The 20,512-nt window shown below is 49.9% G+C and overlaps 1 protein-coding gene across 1 annotated transcript in view; it reads right to left on the reverse strand.

The window, feature by feature from the left end:
• The window catches only part of LOC146079839 (uncharacterized), a 285,668-nt gene that overhangs the window by 215,175 nt on the left and 49,981 nt on the right, over positions 1 to 20,512 (reverse strand). Inside the window, exons 4-5 of the mRNA XM_083186476.1 lie at positions 6,224 to 6,339; positions 571 to 707 (exon numbers count right to left, since the gene is read on the reverse strand). Coding sequence (XP_083042602.1) covers positions 571 to 707; positions 6,224 to 6,339 — 253 coding nt within the window. The remainder of the gene's footprint in view (positions 1 to 570; positions 708 to 6,223; positions 6,340 to 20,512) is intronic.

The following is a 20,512-nucleotide window of genomic DNA, read 5'->3' on the forward strand; positions in this document are numbered from 1 at the left end:
ACACACACACACAACGCAGCCCTCGCACCACGCAGTCCCTATAGATCACACACCACGCAGCCCCTATAGATCACACACACCACGCAGCCCATATAGATCTCACACCACGCAGCCCATATAGATCTCACACCATGCAGCCCATATAGATCACACACCATGCAGTCCCTATAGATCACACACACACAACGCAGCCCTCGCACCACGCAGTCCCTATAGATCACACACACACACAGCCCCTATAGATCACACACCACGCAGCCCATATAGATCTCACACCACGCAGCCCATATAGATCTCACACCACGCAGCCCAAATAGATCAATCACTGCGCTCGCCACGCTGCGGGCACAGTGGCTCGCTGTGCTTGCGACCTATTTTTTCCTTCCTCTATGGGGGTCGTGGACCCCCACGAGGGAAGATAGCCACTGCCCGTCTGTCTGGCTTTTAGCAGTCATTACACCGATGTCAGAATCCCGACGGGCAGTCATCCGGCACCCCAGAAAATCACAGACATCACTTAGCTTAATAGGCTTCCACAATGACTCCCCTAGTCCAAGACCATTCTCTCACCTTCCTCTTAGTTTGTCGTTCCTCCATGACCTCTCGGGCAAGACTGGCATTGTGCCTCTCTTCATAGTCCCGTCGTTGCTGCAAGCGTCGAGAACTGGGTAGAGGGTGAAAGTCGCTCTCAGGACACATTACGGCTGCTGGAAAACAGTAGTAGAGAGATTAGGGTTTTGTGATTGTGATAGTAGATACAGCACAGAACGGCATTAATGTCTGCACACGAGGCATGTTGTTACCTCTGTATACTAGAACACACTGACCTCCTGCTACAGCATAATTGCCCAACTGCTCCTCACCTCCAAGTACTGCCAGTCACCACAGACCGTACAGTATATCTCCGGCCGTACTCCTCTCCCGCACACAGACCGTACAGTATATCCCCTGCCTGTACTCCTCTCCCGCACACAGACCGTACAGTATATCCCCTGCCTGTACTCCTCTCCTGCACACAGACCGCACAGTATATCCCCTGCCTGTACTCCTCTCCCGCACACAGACCGCACAGTATATCCCCAGCCTGTACTCCTCTCCCGCACACAGACCGCACAGTATATCCCCTGCCTGTACTCCTCTCCTGCACACAGGCTGTACAGTATATCCCCAGCCTGTACTCCTCTCCTGCACACAGACCGTACAGTATATCCCCAGCCTGTACTCCTCTCCTGCACACAGACCGCACAGTATATCCCCTGCCTGTACTCCTCTCCTGCACACAGCCTGTACAGTATATCCCCAGCCTGTACTCCTCTCCTGCACACAGACCGCACAGTATATCCCCTGCCTGTACTCCTCTCCCGCACACAGGCTGTACAGTATATCCCCAGCCTGTACTCCTCTCCCGCACACAGGCTGTACAGTATATCCCCTGCCTGTACTCCTCTCCCGCACACAGACCGTACAGTATATCCCCAGCCTGTACTCCTCTCCTGCACACAGACCGCACAGTATATCCCCTGCCTGTACTCCTCTCCTGCACACAGACTGTACAGTATATCCCCAGCCTGTACTCCTCTCCCGCACACAGACTGTACAGTATATCCCCAGCCTGTACTCCTCTCCCGCACACAGACCGTACAGTATATCTCCTGCCTGTACTCCTCTCCCGCACACAGACCGTACAGTATATCCCCTGCCTGTACTCCTCTCCTGTACACAGACCGTACAGTATATCCCCTGCCTGTACTCCTCTCCCGCACACAGACAGTATAGTATATCCCCTGCCTGTACTCCTCTCCCGCACACAGACTGTACAGTATATCCCCTGCCTGTACTCCTCTCCTGCACACAGGCTGTACAGTATATCCCCAGCCTGTACTCCTCTCCCGCACACAGGCTGTACAGTATATCCCCTGCCTGTACTCCTCTCCCGCACACAGACCGTACAGTATATCCCCAGCCTGTACTCCTCTCCTGCACACAGACCGCACAGTATATCCCCTGCCTGTACTCCTCTCCTGCACACAGGCTGTACAGTATATCCCCAGCCTGTACTCCTCTCCTGCACACAGACCGTACAGTATATCCCCAGCCTGTACTCCTCTCCTGCACACAGACCGCACAGTATATCCCCTGCCTGTACTCCTCTCCTGCACACAGACTGTACAGTATATCCCCAGCCTGTACTCCTCTCCCGCACACAGACTGTACAGTATATCCCCAGCCTGTACTCCTCTCCCGCACACAGACCGTACAGTATATCTCCTGCCTGTACTCCTCTCCCGCACACAGACCGTACAGTATATCCCCTGCCTGTACTCCTCTCCTGTACACAGACCGTACAGTATATCCCCTGCCTGTACTCCTCTCCCGCACACAGACAGTATAGTATATCCCCTGCCTGTACTCCTCTCCCGCACACAGACTGTACAGTATATCCCCTGCCTGTACTCCTCTCCTGCACACAGGCTGTACAGTATATCCCCTGTCTGTACTCCTCTCCCGCACACAGACCATACAGTATATCCCCAGCCTGTACTCCTCTCCCGCACACAGACCATACAGTATATCCCCAGCCTGTACTCCTCTCCCGCACACAGACCATACAGTATATCCCCAGCCTGTACTCCTCTCCCGCACACAGACCGTACAGTATATCCCCAGCCTGTACTCCTCTCCCGCACACAGACCGCACAGTATATCCCCAGCCTGTACTCCTCTCCCGCACACAGACCGCACAGTATATCCCCTGCCTGTACTCCTCTCCCGCACACAGACTGTACAGTATATCCCCAGCCTGTACTCCTCTCCTGCACACAGACCGTACAGTATATCCCCTGCCTGTACTCCTCTCCTGCACACAGCCTGTACAGTATATCCCCAGCCTGTACTCCTCTCCCGCACACAGACCGTACAGTGTATCCCCAGCCTGTACTCCTCTCCCGCACACAGACCGCACAGTATATCCCCTGCCTGTACTCCTCTCCCGCACACAGACTGTACAGTATATCCCCAGCCTGTACTCCTCTCCTGCACACAGACCGTACAGTATATCCCCTGCCTGTACTCCTCTCCCGCACACAGACTGCACAGTACTGTATATCCCCAGCCTGTACTCCTCTCCCGCACACAGACCATACAGTATATCCCCAGCCTGTACTCCTCTCCTGCACACAGCCTGTACAGTATATCCCCTGCCTGTACTCCTCTCCCGCACACAGACCATACAGTATATCCCCAGCCTGTACTCCTCTCCTGCACACAGCCTGTACAGTATATCCCCAGCCTGTACTCCTCTCCCGCACACAGACCATACAGTATATCCCCAGCCTGTACTCCTCTCCTGCACACAGCCTGTACAGTATATCCCCAGCCTGTACTCCTCTCCCGCACACAGACTGCACAGTAAACCCCCTTCTGTACTCCTCTCCCGCACAAAGACCATACAGTATATCCCCAGCCTGTACTCCTCTCCCGCACACAGGCTGTACAGTATATCCCCAGCCTGTACTCCTCTCCTGCACACAGGCTGTACAGTATATCCCCAGCCTGTACTCCTCTCCTGCACACAGGCTGTACAGTATATCCCCTGCCTGTACTCCTCTCCCGCACACAGACTGTACAGTATATCCCCTGCCTGTACTCCTCTCCCGCACACAGACTGTACAGTATATCCCCAGCCTGTACTCCTCTCCTGCACACAGACCATACAGTATATCCCCAGCCTGTACTCCTCTCCCGCACACAGGCTGTACAGTATATCCCCTGCCTGTACTCCTCTCCTGCACACAGGCTGTACAGTATATCTCCTGCCTGTACTCCTCTCCCGCACACAGGCTGTACAGTATATCCCCAGCCTGTACTCCTCTCCCTTACACAGGCTGTACAGTATATCCCCAGCCTGTACTCCTCTCCTGCACACAGCTCCCTCACCACTATGCGGCCCACACAGCTCCCTCACCACTATGCACCCCACACAGCTCCCTCACCACTATGCAGCCCACACAGCTCCATCACCACTATGCAGCACCTACAGCTCCATCACCACTATGCAGCTCACACAGCTCCCTCACCTCTATGCAGCCCACACAGCTCCCTCACCTCTATGCAGCCCACACAGCTCCCTCACCTCTATGCAGCCCACACACCTCCATCACCACTATGCAGCCCACACACCTCCCTCACCACTATGCAGCTCACACAGCTCCCTCACAACTAAGCACCCCCCCCCCCACACACACACACACACACACACACACACACAAAGATCCCTCATTATGGAGACCAGGCAGCTCCCCCACCACTATGCAGTCCACACAGCTCCCTCACCCCTATGCAGTTCACATAGCTCTTTCATAATGCACCTCAAACAGCTCCTTTACCATTATGCAGCCCACACAGCTCCCTCACCACTATGCAGCTCACACAGCTCCTTTACCATTATGTAGCCCATACAGCTCCCTCACCACTATGCAACTCACACAGCTCCCTCACCACTATACAGCTCACACAGCTCCTTTACCATTATGCAGCCCATACAGCTCCCCCACCACTATTCAACTCACACAGCTCCCCCACCATTATGCAGCCCACACAGCTCCCTCACCACTATGCAGCCCATACAGCTCCCTCACCACTATGCAGCTCACACAGCTCCCTCACCATGTTCCACTGTCCAGAGATTGCTCTCTGTATACCACCATAGGCGCTGATTTGTGATTAGAGGTTTATAACCCTAACCCTGCACTGGAACAACCTCCCGCCACCCATCAGGCTATCTGATTCCCTTACCTACTTCAAGCGCTCCCTCAAAACCCACTTTTTTCGACTAGCCTATCCCTCCTCCTAACCTCTTTTGATCCTCCTATCCTGCCTCCGTTCCCCTCCGTTCCTACTTATCCTGTTGTTTTTCGTTCGTCCACCCACCTATTTTTAGTATGTTAACTCTTATGAGCAGGGCCCTCCTGCCTCACGTACTCACCCTACCTCATTACCTCACCTGTGCTCCTGTCCTGTTCTTCCCTTCCTCTACTTCATCTTCGGTCTCCTTGACAATTTTGACACCTACTTCTGAACCGATGCTGATTTTAGTTCTACCAGCTATACCCCTATTTATACTGTATCTTTCTACACACCCTGTACGTTACCTTGTAATTTGTTTTTTTTTGTTTGCTATGTACGGCGCTGCGGACACTTTGTGGCGCCTTATAAATAAACGTACTACTACTACTATAAGCAGCTGCTCACCTGGAATATCCCATTATCAGTCCTGAGCAATGTATGGGATGAGCCCTGCTCTCTCAGCTCCCTCCTTAGCATGTTCAGGGTTCTCCCAGGGCGAGGGGCAGATCTGCAGTAACCGTACTTCTTCCACACATTAATTACAGAAGACACGGTGGATTTAGGGCCCATCCCAACATCTGCCACGCTTCTCACACTCGAACCTCTGATCCAGCCAATGATCTAACCCAGGCATGTCCAACGTTGGCCCTCCAGATGTTGTGAAACTACACATCCCAGCATGCTTTACAATAGTTTTAGCATTCTCTGATAGCAGAACTGTGGCAAAGCATGCTGGAAGGTGTAGTTTCACAACATCTGGGGGGCCAACGTTGGACATGCCTGATCTACCAGCAGCACATGTGTGCAGAGGTTTCCCATCCCACCTATGTGCTAGTGCCTTATCCTGTATCTGCTGATTCTGTGGAAGGGCACGCACTATCCGGCATATCAAGCACGTGGAGTTTCTGTATGTACTACAGCGCGCTGGCTGTGATGCCCGGCTGATAGAACAACCAAGAACCAGATAGTGTACAATGGTGTTCTATAGTTCAGTGTGTACAGTCACCTGACATCTCGTCCCAATGGTCTAGTGTCTACATAGCTTTATATTTCCACTTGTGTCAATCTTGGATTATTCAGTGAGGATCTCAAAGCCAAATCTCTGTCTAATGGGCAAAACCATGCTGCACTGCAGGGGCAGATGTAACATGTGAAGAGAGTTAGATTTGGGGGAGATTTGTTTCTGTGCAAGGTAAATACTGGCTGCTTTATTTTAACTCTGCAATTTACATTTGAGTTTGAAGACACCCCACCCTGTCTGTGCACCTGTTATATCTGCCCCACCTGCGGTGCAGCATGGTTTTGCTATGAGATCCTTACTGAATTTGGAAACACAGAAGTTCCTACTTGTACAGCACATGGTCACAAGATGTCCAACCTTGCGAATCATGGAATTCTCCATCCACTGGTGGATTAACGGTGGGCCCTGATGATGCATTCTCTGCTCTCACTTGGGGGTGAAGTGTTTCCAGATGCTGTCCCCCCTGCAGGATCCTGTCACAGAAAATATACACAATGTAAGTCAATGCATGTGACATTTAGCATCTGTACATAATGGAAATGGAAACAGAAAGCTGGGAGCCCTGTATGTCAAAGGGGAGAGCCGACAGTGTTTCCACCATTGTGCAGAGGATTTAAGGCCCCATACACCAGTTCTCCAAGGGGAGAAGCAATATGCAAACTCCATTGAGCTCCACAGCAGCTGCACGGGCGCCAGGATCACATATGATACACATGTATGAAGTCCTTTTGCCGGAGGCTGCGGGACCCAACATTTCTTTAGCGCAGCACCTGCAATTTCAGGCTACGGTCCGATGTGCACTTGACCAGGGTTCGCAATCAGAGACAAAACAGACAATTTGCCACTTCTCACCCGATTTCTCAGTCAGCTCCGTCAAAAGGGCAAAAACTGTATAAGTATATGGCCGGCTTTAGACAGGTGTGGAAGAAATACTGCAATCTAATAAATACAAGTGTTCAGTTCTCTGTGCTGGTACCCAGGGGTACGTCTCTCTCAAACGCAGCAGAGAGATCTAGAGGACATAGCAGTGAGTAATGGCCTTTAGCAGTTACCAGATCATTCACCACTTTAGTCAGTGCTGCCTCTGTGGAGTGTTGGGCACGAATGCCTGACTGAAGCGGGTTCAGTAAGTTGTGCGAGTTAATAAGGCGTGAGCTGCTGCGCGCTCCCGCAACATCGCCGGGAAAACCGCTCCTCTGCTGGTAATACCAGGTCAGCTTTCCATAGCGCTCTTCTAAGCAATGCCGCCCCCCCCCCCCCCCTCCTAGGGGTGTAGGGTCTGTATAGGAGGTCACAGTGTCACATGCAGCAGTGACCCAGAGAGGGGACACAGATAGCGATTAGATAAGTAGGATGACACAGGATAGGACAGTGACCTGAGGACCTAGGGGTGTAGTGTCTGTATGAGGAAAGGTCACAGTGTCACATGCAGCAAAGACCCAGAGAGGGGACACAGATAGCGATTAGATAAGTAGGACGACACCAGGATAGGACAGTGACCTGAGGACCTAGGGGTGTAGTGTCTGTATGAGGAGAGGTCACAGTGTCACATGCAGCAGTGACCCAGAGAGGGGACACAGATAGCGATTAGATAAGTAGGATGACACCAGGATAGGACAGTGACCTGAGGACCTAGGGGTGTAGTGTCTGTATGAGGGGAGGTCACAGTGTCACCTGCAGCAGAGACCCAGAGAGAGGACACTGAGAGCGATTAGATAAGTAGGATGACACAGGATAGGACAGTGACCTGAGGACCTAGGGGTGTAGTGTCTGTATGAGGAGAGGTCACAGTGTCACATGCAGCAGTGACCCACAGAGGGGACACAGATAGCGATTAGATAAGTAGGACGACACCAGGATAGGACAGTGACCTGAGGACCTAGGGGTGTAGTGTCTGTATGAGGAGAGGTCACAGTGTCACATGCAGCAGTGACCCACAGAGGGGACACAGATAGCGATTAGATAAGTAGGACGACACCAGGATAGGACAGTGCCCTGAGGACCTAGGGGTGTAGTGCCTGTATGAGGGGAGGTCACAGTGTCACAGGCAGCAGAGACCCAGAGAGGGGACACAGATAGCGATTAGATAAGTAGGATGACACCAGGATAGGACAGTGACCTGAGGACCTAGGGGTGTAGTGCCTGTTTGAGGAGAGGTCACAGTGTCACACGCAGCAAAGACCCAGAGAGTGGACACTGAGAGCGATTAGATATGCAGGATGACACAGGATAGGACAGTGACCTGAGGACCTAGGGGTGTAGTGCCTGTATGAGGAGAGGTCACAGTGTCACATGCAGCAGAGACCCAGAGAGGGGACACAGATAGCGATTAGATAAGCAGGATGACACAGGATAGGACAGTGACCTGAGGACCTAGGGGTGTAGTGTCTGTATGAGGGGAGGTCACAGTGTCACATGCAGCAGAGACCCAGAGAGGGGACACAGATAGCGATTAGATAAGCAGGACGACACCAGGATAGGACAGTGACCTGAGGACCTAGGGGTGTAGTGTCTGTATGAGGGGAGGTCACAGTGTCACATGCAGCAGAGACCCAGAGAGGGGACACAGATAGCGATTAGATAAGCAGGATGACACCAGGATAGGACAGTGACCTGAGGACCTAGGGGTGTAGTGTCTGTATGAGGAGAGGTCACAGTGTCACATGCAGCAGTGACCCAGAGAGGGGACACAGATAGCGATTAGATAAGTAGGATGAGACCAGGATAGGACAGTGCCCTGAGGACCTAGGGGTGTAGTGTCTGTATGAGGGGAGGTCACAGTGTCACAGGCAGCAGAGACCCAGAGAGGGGACACAGATAGCGATTAGATAAGTAGGATGACACCAGGATAGGACAGTGACCTGAGGACCTAGGGGTGTAGTGCCTGTATGAGGAGAGGTCACAGTGTCACATGCAGCAGAGACCCAGAGAGGGGACACAGATAGCGATTAGATAAGCAGGATGACACAGGATAGGACAGTGACCTGAGGACCTAGGGGTGTAGTGTCTGTATGAGGAGAGGTCACAGTGTCACATGCAGCAAAGACCCAGAGAGAGGACACAGAGCGATTAGATAAGTAGGACGACACCAGGATAGGACAGTGACCTGAGGACCTAGGGGTGTAGTGTCTGTATGAGGGGAGGTCACAGTGTCACATGCAGCAAAGACCCAGAGAGAGGACACAGATAACGATTAGATAAGCAGGATGACACAGGATAGGACAGTGCCCTGAGGACCTAGGGGTGTAGTGTCTGTATGAGGAGAGGTCACAGTGTCACATGCAGCAGTGACCTAGAGAGAGGACACTGAGAGCGATTAGATAAGTAGGACGACACCAGGATAGTACAGTGACCTGAGGACCTAGGGGTGTAGTGTCTGTATAGGAGGTCACAGTGTCACATGCAGCAGAGACCCAGAGAGGGGACACAGATAGCGATTAGATAAGTAGGACGACACCAGGATAGTACAGTGACCTGAGGACCTAGGGGTGTAGTGTCTGTATAGGAGGTCACAGTGTCACATGCAGCAGTGACCCAGAGAGGGGACACAGATACGGATTAGATAAGCAGGATGACACAGGATAGGACAGTGACCTGAGGACCTAGGGGTATAGTGTCTGTATGAGGGGAGGTCACAGTGTCACATGCAGCAGAGACCCAGAGAGGGGACACAGATAGCGATTAGATAAGCAGGATGACACCAGGATAGGACAGTGACCTGAGGACCTAGGGGTGTAGTGCCTGTATGAGGGGAGGTCACAGTGTCACATGCAGCAGAGAACCCAGAGAGAGGACACTGAGAGCGATTAGATATGCAGGATGACACCAGGATAGGACAGTGACCTGAGGACCTAGGGGTGTAGTGCCTGTATGAGGGGAGGTCACAGTGTCACATGCAGCAGAGACCCAGAGAGGGGACACATATAGCGATTAGATAAGCAGGATGACACAGGATAGGACAGTGACCTGAGGAACTAGGGGTGTAGTGTCTGTATGAGGGGAGGTCACAGTGTCACCTGCAGCAGAGACCCAGAGAGGGGACACAGATAGCGATTAGATAAGCATGATGACACAGGATAGGACAGTGACCTGAGGACCTAGGGGTGTAGTGCCTGTATGAGGGGAGGTCACAGTGTCACATGCAGCAGAGACCCAGAGAGGGGACACAGATAGCGATTAGATAAGCAGGATGACACCAGGATAGGACAGTGACCTGAGGACCTAGGGGTGTAGTGCCTGTATGAGGGGAGGTCACAGTGTCACCTGCAGCAGTGACCCAGAGAGAGGACACTGAGAGCGATTAGATAAGTAGGATGACACAGGATAGGACAGTGACCTGAGGACCTAGGGGTGTAGTGTCTGTATGAGGGGAGGTCACAGTGTCACACGCAGCAGAGACCCAGAGAGAGGACACTGATAGCGATTAGATAAGTAGGATGACACAGGATAGGACAGGGACCTGAGGACCTAGGGGTGTAGTGTCTGTATGAGGAGAGGTCACAGTGTCACATGCAGCAAAGACCCAGATAGGGAACACAGATAGCGATTAGATAAGCAGGATGACACAGGATAGGACAGGGACCTGAGGACCTAGGGGTGTAGTGCCTGTATGAGGAGAGGTCACAGTGTCACATGCAGCAGTGACCCAGAGAGGGGACACAGATAGCGATTAGATAAGCAGGATGACACCAGGATAGGACAGTGACCTGAGGACCTAGGGGTGTAGTGTCTGTATGAGGGGAGGTCACAGTGTCACATGCAGCAGAGACCCAGAGAGGGGACACAGATAGCGATTAGATAAGCAGGATGACACAGGATAGGACAGGGACCTGAGGACCTAGGGGTGTAGTGCCTGTATGAGGAGAGGTCACAGTGTCACATGCAGCAGAGACCCAGAGAGGGGACACAGATAGCGATTAGATAAGTAGGACAACACCAGGATAGGACAGTGACCTGAGGACCTAGGGGTGTAGTGTCTGTAGGAGGGGAGGTCACAGTGTCACAGGCAGCAGAGACCCAGAGCGATTAGATAAGTAGGATGACACCAGGATAGGACAGTGCCCTGAGGACCTAGGGGTGTAGTGTCTGTATGAGGAGAGGTCACAGTGTCACAGGCAGCAGAGACCCAGAGAGAGGACACTGAGAGCGATTAGATATGTAGGATGACGCCGAGGGGCGTGACCACGGCGAGCAGGGTGTAGGTCGCAAGTCGGCGTCCTCTCCCGCTCCATAATCCTGGGTGCTACTGGAAATTAGCTTCCCCAAGCTGAATGCACTAAAACCCGCCTGTAACCCTAAGCAAGCCCGGTGTACCGGTGGCGGGTTTTGGGCGCCGATGAGAAGCGGCGATATAGGAGCCGGGAGTTCAGTGCGTGCTGACATCCGGCATCAGTGACGAGGCTGTGACGCGGTGAGGCAGCGCCGAGAGGAAGTGGGAAAGAGACGCAGAGTCCCAGCAGCGAGGGAGCCGGCGCTATCAGCTGGGCTCCGGTAAACTGAAGCCCGGTCCGTGAGCGCCGCGGGACAGCACAGGCAGCAACAGTCGGGCTCGCTTGGCGCCCGCCCGGCACAGGAGAGAGGACGGCAGTACTACCATTAAGGCGCAGAAACGGCAGCCGGCCGGGGGGCTTTACACCTGCACTGAATACTACGCAGAGCACCAGTCCTAGCGTCACGGAGCCTGGGCAGCATCAAAAGGAGTGAGGTACTCTGTCTGCGCTAGCCCTTTCAGTACTGCAGGAACTATATAATACACCGCTTGGTAACTGTCTGTCTGAAGGTTTTCTCATTATTCTTTCACCTATTACTGCACTCTGCTAGTATACTGCGGTGAAGGACGATTGATACTCCTTTCTAGCAGAGAAATTGAGTGTACTCTACCTAGTCCCACTACTCTGTCTGTGATTACTGCCCGGCCTGGTTACATTCTATACTTTCCTCCCTTATAAAGGAAAATACCCCTGGTGGGGATACGGGCAAGAAGTAGGATAAAAAGTGGGCAAAGCGGTAGAAGCTATGGGTAAAACGCAAAATGCCACAGCCGCAAATCGCCTGGCAAAATTTGCTAGACCCCCGGCAACCCCACCATCTGCCCCTAGAGGGGAGAAATCCCCCTCCGATACCTCTCCCGACAGTGAGAAGTCCACAATACACAGTGACACCTCAATCCAAAAGGTGTTGGATGCATTAGCTGCCAGTGAGGGTCGTCTCTCAAATAAAATTGAGAAGCTGCAGGACGATTTGAATGTAATTAAACGGTCTGTACAACAGATCAAAGATCGTGTAAAGGAAGTTGAAAAACGCACCTCAGAGTTGGAGGATGGGCTCAATCCCCTAGTGGGGAAGGTGGAAGATTTGGCCTCTCAAATTAAAACCATCAATGGCAAACTGGTTGATATGGAGGGACGCGCTCGCAGAAACAACCTGAGATTTGTGGGGCTACCCGAAAGGGCTGAGGGCCAACACCCCGAAAAATTTATACAGGACTGGTTGATCGATTCCTATGGCCAAGAGACTTTCTCTAAATTCTTTTCAGTTGAAAGGGCCCATAGATTACCCATGCGGGCACCCACTCCAGGCTCAACACCTCGTACTTTTATTATTAAACTCCTGCATTTTTCTGATCGGGACTTAATATTGAAACTGGCCAGAGATAAGGGTTCTCCAGTCTGGGACAACGTGAAGGTCTCTATCTTCCCGGATTATGCCAGTGAAGTGCAGAGGGAAAGAGCTCAGTTCTATCCCATAAAAAAACGCCTGAGGGAGCTGAACTTGCAGTATTCGATAAGGTTTCCAGCAAAACTTCGCGTTACATATGAAGGATCAACTAAATTCTTCACCACACCTAAAGATGCGGCAATCTGGCTGGATGGCAGCTTTCCCGCAAACAGGCAGATGAATAACAGTTGATTAAGGCCGGGCGCAAAAATGAACACTAGCTAGAAAGATAAGTAACCAGATCAACCAGAACAACAACTTCAAATGGGACTTTGTGGATTTTGTGTTTTGCCTTTTTTTTTTTTTTTTTTGACTGTGCTGGCTGATCGAGACTCTCTCCTAGGACAAGCATTGCCCAATTAGCTATGTTGAGTAAATGTTTTTGTATGGGTATACGGGCTGCTTGATGCCAGTCAGCCATATGTTGCTTAGACATGAAGCGCAATACTGGTGGTGGGTGCGACGCATGTAAACTGTTTATATGGTGTATTAACATCGGATAACATGGGAATGTATACTTACATACGAATGGGTGCGAGGGTATGTTTATGTGCATATATATGCTCCTTTCCTCCCTTTTTTTTTTTTTTAAGAAAATGTATAATGATAAGGAATAGCTGGGATGAGTGGGTTGATTGAGGTTTCTCCTTAAAAAAAGGCATTGACCAATAGGCAATGCTGAGTAAGTGCTGGAGGCACAGGTTACCAAGCTGTTCATTATCAGTAGACAAATGTTGCGTTGACACCAAAAGAATAAATTGGAAGTGCGAGCGACATATGTAAACTGTTCAGTTGCCGTATGGGTACCTGATAATCTGAAAGCGTACATGCGAACTGATATACAGTCATCTATAGGCCTATGGGTGTTCCCTCCCTTCCCCCCCCCCCCCCCTTTTTTTTTTTTTTTTCTCTCCCATTAAGTCGTTGTTGCTCTGTACAGGATACTCTTGCTTGATACATAGTGCGTTCACTGGGGACAATATGGTATACAATGGGGCGGGGGCGGTCCCCCAGCTCGTGGTTATTACATAGATTGTCCCAAAAAGAATAGGGGGGAAAAAAGGGGTAAAAAAAAGGGGAGAAGTGGAAAAGGGGAAGGGGGATAGGGGGGGGGGCTCCAGAGGGAAGGGTGGGGGGAGGGAAGGAGGAGTAGGGCTGGGATGAGACATGTCAGGAGGGGTACGGGGCATGCAGGGAGGGGGGAGGGGATGGGATATAAGGCGTTTAGGTTGATTGTTTTCAATATGTACTTTAAAAAAAGGTATGCTACACTGGGCCCATTTCTTGCCCCCGTTAACATGGTAGTAGCAAAATACTCTTTCCTGTCATGGAACGTTCGAGGAATGAATAATAGGATAAAAAGAGCACTGGTAATGCGCCAAATAAAGCAATATGCCATAGACATCATTTGCCTACAGGAGACACATCTTGTGGGCAATAAACTTTTATCCCTTAAAAAGGCATGGATAGGTTAAGCATACCACTCCTCTTTTACATCCTCTTCCCGGGGGGTATCCATCCTTATTCGTAAAGGTATACCATTTACTAAAGATATAATACAGCTAGATACAGCAGGTAGATACGTGTTTATGAAATGTAAGCTGGGTTCATTAGTTTTCTTACTATTATCAGTATACATACCCCCGCCATTTAAACATGAGATACTAAAGAAGGCGGCCGAGTTCATGGCAGCCTTCCCTAACATCCCAGTCATGATTCTCGGGGATTTTAATAATATACTAGATCCCTTACTTGACAGAAAAAGCCGTGCGAAGGTACCCCCAGGCGCGCAGAAAAAGTGCTTTCCATCTTTAATCAGGGAAATGGGCCTAAGGGATGTATGGCGCGAGCGACATCCTGACCTATTAGAGTATTCATGTTTCTCCAGCTCCTATGATGCGTTTTCCAGAATTGACCTAGCCCTGGTATCAGAGGACTGGTTCCCTCATATTCAGGAAATAAGCTATAGGACCCGCGGAATTTCAGACCATTCACCTCTAGAAATAGTGGTGGATATAGCGGAAAATAAGGGTTTTTCTTATTGGAAAATGAATGCCTTCTGGACAACATTGTTAGAACCAGGAGATAAATTAGTAAATTCCTGGCAGGAATTCTTTGAGAAAAACAGGGGCTCAGGATCGATCGAAAACCTCTGGGGGGCATTCAAAGCCTACCTTAGAGGGACTCTGATTAAAGAAATTTCTGGCTTAAAAGCCTCATACAAGAAAGAGGAACAGAAACTGGAGCTTAGCTGTAACAGCCTAGAGCAGTGATTTTCAACCTTTTTCAGGTCGCGGCACACCAGACAAGACTTCAAAATTGCCAAGGCACACCAACATTTTTTAATCAGATATTCCAGATATTTTGCATACCATAATGCCAGTTACATGTTATATCACACACATTAATGGCCATTACAAGTTATGCCACACATCGTTATGCCAATTACAAGCTATGCCATATACCGCAATGGCCATTACACATTATGCCAGGACTCAACAAATTTCTTGCAAACGAGGGACAATATGGACAGTGCGCGCCGAAGGCGCGCGCCAAATTTTTCAACATAATGCCAACACACCGCACACCCATTATATAGTATACCACATGCCATAATGGCCATTACATGTTATGCCACACACCGTAATGCCCATTGCACATTTTAGTGAACTTTGTAATTCCGATTACACATAAGCCCACACATGATGCCCATGACATACTATGTAACACTCCGCAATGCCCATGACATACTATATAACACTCCGCAATGCCCATGACATACTATATAACACTCCGCAATGCCCATGACATACTATGTAACACTCCGCAATGCCCATGACATACTATATAACACTCCGCAATGCCCATGACATACTATGTAACACTCCGCAATGCCCATGACATACTATATAACACTCCGCAATGCCCATGACATACTATGTAACACTCCGCAATGCCCATGACATACTATATAACACTCCGCAATGCCCATGACATACTATATAACACTCCGCAATGCCCATGACATACTATATAACACTCCGCAATGCCCATGACATACTATATAACACACCGCAATGCCCATGACATACTATATAACACACCGCAATGCCCATGACATACTATATAACACACCGCAATGCCCATGACATACTATATAACACACCGCAATGCCCATGACATACTATATAACACACCGCAATGCCCATGACATACTATATAACACACCGCAATGCCCATGACATACTATATAACACACCGCAATGCCCATGACATACTATATAACACACCGCAATGCCCATGACATACTATATAACACACCATACACATTTGACACATAAGTGCCACTTACCTACATGCTCAATGCCAGGGGCTTCATGCTCGATGCCAAGGTGGACTGAATTTGCTCGTTGCCAAGGGGGACAGAACTGTGCAGTGGCCCACTCCTGGCTCCCGTCCGCTATTTGCAATTCAATGCACCGCCAGTAGTGTGCAGGAGGGAGGGAGGGTGGGAGCAGTAGGCTGGGAGGGTATCTGCAGTGGGGTGGGAGGGTGGCTGGGAGGGTATCTGCAGTGGGGTGGGAGGGTGGCTGGGAGGGTATCTGCAGTGGGGTGGAAGGGTGGCTGGGAGGGTATCTGCAGTGGGGTGGAAGGGTGGCTGGGAGGGTATCTGCAGTGGGGTGGAAGGGTGGCTGGGTGAGTGCAGGAGGGTGGGAGAGTGGGTGGGAGTACACCATACTAAGTTAGCCAGCCGATGGTTAGCCGGCCCGCTCACCTCACTCCCCCCCACCTCCTCCTCCCAGTGTGCGTCCGTGTGCAAACCCCCCTCCTGCCTGTGCTTACACGCCGTCGCCGACGACCCCTCCCCCCTGTCAGTGTGCGTCCAGTGTGCCGCTCACGACTCCCCCGCTATGTACGGGAGAGAGACGTGCTGTGCTGATATGTAATATTCATATCTCCCGCTGCTGGACCACTAGCCAATGGGCGCTCGCGGTCCAGCAGCCACCAGTTGATTGGCTGCTGGACCGCAAGTGACCATTGGCTAGTGGTCCAGCGGAATATATGATTATTGCATAGCAGCACAGCACGTCTCTCGACGAGTCCCGGACAGTGCACAGCGGGGGAGCCGTGAGCGGGCGGGCAGTGCGCACATGGACGCAGACTGACAGGGGGGCGGGCGGGGAAGCATTCCCGGACAGCCACTCAGCGCCGCGCGACCACAGACAGCCCATGACACATGATGCCGAGCCGCCTGCCCGTCCCCCCCTGTCAAAGTGAACAAAGTGGTGTGTCGCCGTGACCCGAGGCATGGCGGCACACCTGTCAGCTGGCCGCGGCACACTAGTGTGCCGCGGCACACCGGTTGAAAATGTCTGGCCTAGAGCATAAGTATCTGCAAGAAGGGACAGCTGCAAGTAAACAGGCATGGATTAAAGCCCAGGAAGCCTGGCAAAAATGTCTTTTAGAAAAAACAACATATAAAGAATTATTTGCCGGACACAATATTTACATGAACGGGGACAGGCCCGGTAGCTTTCTTGCCTACCTTGCACGTACAGATCAGCCTGGGAACATAGTGACGGAGATTCATGGCCCCGGGGATGAGGTAGTCTATCAGACCCCAGAGATTGCAGAGAAATTTAGGCAATACTACCAGGATCTATATGCCTCTCAAAAGGGACGGTCCCCGGAGGAAATAGATATATTCCTACTAGGGGTTAAGAAAACAAATAAACTTTCAAGTGCATCTAGGGACATGTTGGATGGCCCTTTGACCCTTTCTGAGGTGGAAATGGCTATATCATCGATTCCCGGAGGCAAGGCCCCGGGCATCGATGGTATACCACATGAATTATACAAAAAATATAGTACATTTTTTGCACAGAGGTTTCTGGACCTATTTAACACACTGTATGATGGGAAGGTATTACCAGCTAGTATGGCGGAGGCCCTAATCATAATCCTTTTGAAAAAGGACAAGGACCCTAAAAACATGGACTCGTATCGGCCCATATCATTGTTGACTAACGATATTAACATTTTGGCCAAGATATTGTCAGCTAGATTAAACAAGGTCTTGGGAGAAACAATTCACGTGGACCAAACAGGCTTTATGCCTGGGAGGTCGACCTCATCCAACCTGCGGAGGCTATACGGTCAACTTCAATTTTCACAAAATAAAGAGAGCAGTTCAGTGGTGGTCTCACTTGACGCCGCTAAGGCCTTCGACACAATCGAATGGAGTTTTTTGTGGGCAGCTATGTACTGGGCGGGCATTGGCCCTGTTTTTATAAATTGGGTTAAGCTACTATACACTTCCCCATCAGCCAGGGTGTCTGTCAATGGTTTCATCTCTCCTAAGTTTAATGTGGGACGGGGCACTCGTCAAGGATGTCCATTGTCACCGGCATTATTTGCCATAGCGATAGAACCATTGGCATGTATGTTCAGAGAAGAGCCTATGATCGAGGGACTAAAAATCGGCGATAGAGAAGACCGCATAGCCCTATACGCCGACGACATCTTGTTGTTTCTTAAAGATCAGAGAGTGGCACTTCCTCGGGTGATGGGGCTGATGGAGGACTTTGGTATAAACTCGGGACTTAAAATAAATTGGAGCAAATCATATGTTCTCCCCTTGGGTGGTAGTAGTTCCCCGGTCCTGGACTCGCCCTCGCCATTGAAATGGGTGGACGAGTTCAGGTACCTGGGAATATGGGTATCCAGGGACATATCTAGATTCATCCCCTTGAATTTAAACCCCTTGATGGAGTACATGAAGTCCAAAAGTAAAACTTGGGCCAAGCTGCCACTATCATTGACAGGTAGAGTTAACCTTGTCAAAATGGTTATTCAACCAAAACTTCTGTACATAACACAGCATTCACCTTCTTATCTCCCGCGGCAAGTATTTAAAAAGATTGAGGGCCTGATTACTTCCATTTTATGGTGCAATAAGAGAGTCAGGCTTAGACAAAGTATTCTCTCAAGAGAAAGGGCAAATGGGGGCCTGGCCTTACCAGAATTTCGTCTCTATTATCTGGCGTCGCAAATGTCATACATTAAAACGTGGGTTAAAGGGGGGGGAGGAGAGCGATATGATCAAGGCAATGGTGAGCTGTGTCTCACCAGGACATACCCCACTACAATTATTACTATCGGGAAATCTGAAAAACAAATGGCCCCCGTTGATAAAGCAGGCCATCAAGTCCTGGAGGTCAGTAGAGACGTTAATGGGAAGCAGTGGGCTGGACCCTGAGACTCCATTGCATAGGGCTGGACATCTGGCGGAGTTGAGGGACCTGCAGATACAAGAGACATGGGTACAAAAAGGGATAGTGAACATAGGCCAGTTATATGAGGGGGAAAATCTGAGAACTTTCCAGTCCCTTAAAAATGAGTTTGCACTCCCGAACAATTTTTTTTTTAGATTCCTGCAGGTCAGACATGCTCTGGAAACTCAATTCCGCAATGAGAGCCCTGGTCTGCGGGAATCTCCTGCTAAAAAATTGGTAAAAAGATCTCCTCTCAGACATGGGGTCTCCTTTTTCTACAAATCCCTTCTGCAAGTGCAAAGTAGCGACCTGGCTCAATTAAGGGACAAATGGGAAAGTGAGCTGGGGGAAATAGAAGATGAAGAGTGGATGGAGGCAATGCGTAACATCTGTAAAGCCACAAATCAAATTAGGTTCCAGCAAGTTCAATTGTACATACTCCACAGGGTTTATATAACACCAGAACGTATGAACAAATTTCGGGGGGCAAGTAACAATAAGTGTCCAAAATGTTTGACCAACAAGGGCTCATTCTGGCATCTCATCTGGGAGTGTCCCATGGTGGCAACATTTTGGAGGGACGTGATAGCAGTTCTGTCTGCTGTTGGGTTTCCCAGCTCTATTTGTACTCCTCGGGTATGCATTTTAGCCATAGTTGGGAATTTACCATCGGGTAGGGCCGATAAATTACTACTGATACAATTATGTACCCTGGCCAAGATCTGCATCGCAAGAAGGTGGATGGCTAAGGAAAGCCCTAGCTTCGAAGCATGGTTGGCATTGGTCCACGCAACAAGGGTTCATGAAAAACATGTTCATAGGGCTAGAGGCTCGATTCAGAAATTCCATAATATCTGGGATAGATGGTCATCCTACGAGGAGGCCACCCGTTGAGCGCTAGGAGGAGGGTCAACGTACAGGTGTTGTCAGGAGAGAAGAATAGGAATAATTTAGGGGAGAAGAGAGGTAGATAACAGTAAAAAGGTACTTAAAGAAATATACAGTGAGAGTTGATTCCCTAACGCCTAAGGTGGGAGGGCAGGGGGGGAGGGGGGGGGGGGATACTAAGTACTTGAGCAAGTAGGTGCGGTAACTTATGTGATATATGTGTTATATGTATATATGTATGGGTAGTTCGGTGTCCATCCCCAAGCGCCCATATAGTAGTAATTGTGGGGAACAAAATATGCTATAGAAACAGTGCCACAGACTTGGTTAATTATTTTTTTTTTTCTTTTTTCTTTTTTTTTACACAGCACATACAGCATATCTATAGGCTGTATTATATATAACTATGTTGCACAAATATATAAAAATTATGAATTAAGATGTTTGCACGCTAAGAAAGGATAAACACTAAAAGTAAGCAAAATAAAATTAACGATTTATTATAAGACAAGTTCACTGGGGTCATGGATGAGGAGCGCAAGGGCCTTGGACGCCGTTCCACATAATATGATATATGGGTGGTTCGGTGTCCACCCCCAAGCGCCCATATAGTAGCAATTGTGGGGAATAAAATATGCTATAGAAACAGTGTCACAGACTGGGTTAATTTTTCTCTTCCTCTTTTCTTTTTCTTTTTTTCTCTCTGCACAAGTGCACTTTAGATTCGTAGGTACTAATATATGTAATATTATTATACAGTAAACAC

The sequence above is a fragment of the Crinia signifera genome, chromosome 5, assembly GCF_055691185.1.
Source record: "Crinia signifera chromosome 5, ASM5569118v1, whole genome shotgun sequence".
NCBI lineage: Eukaryota > Metazoa > Chordata > Amphibia > Anura > Myobatrachidae > Crinia > Crinia signifera.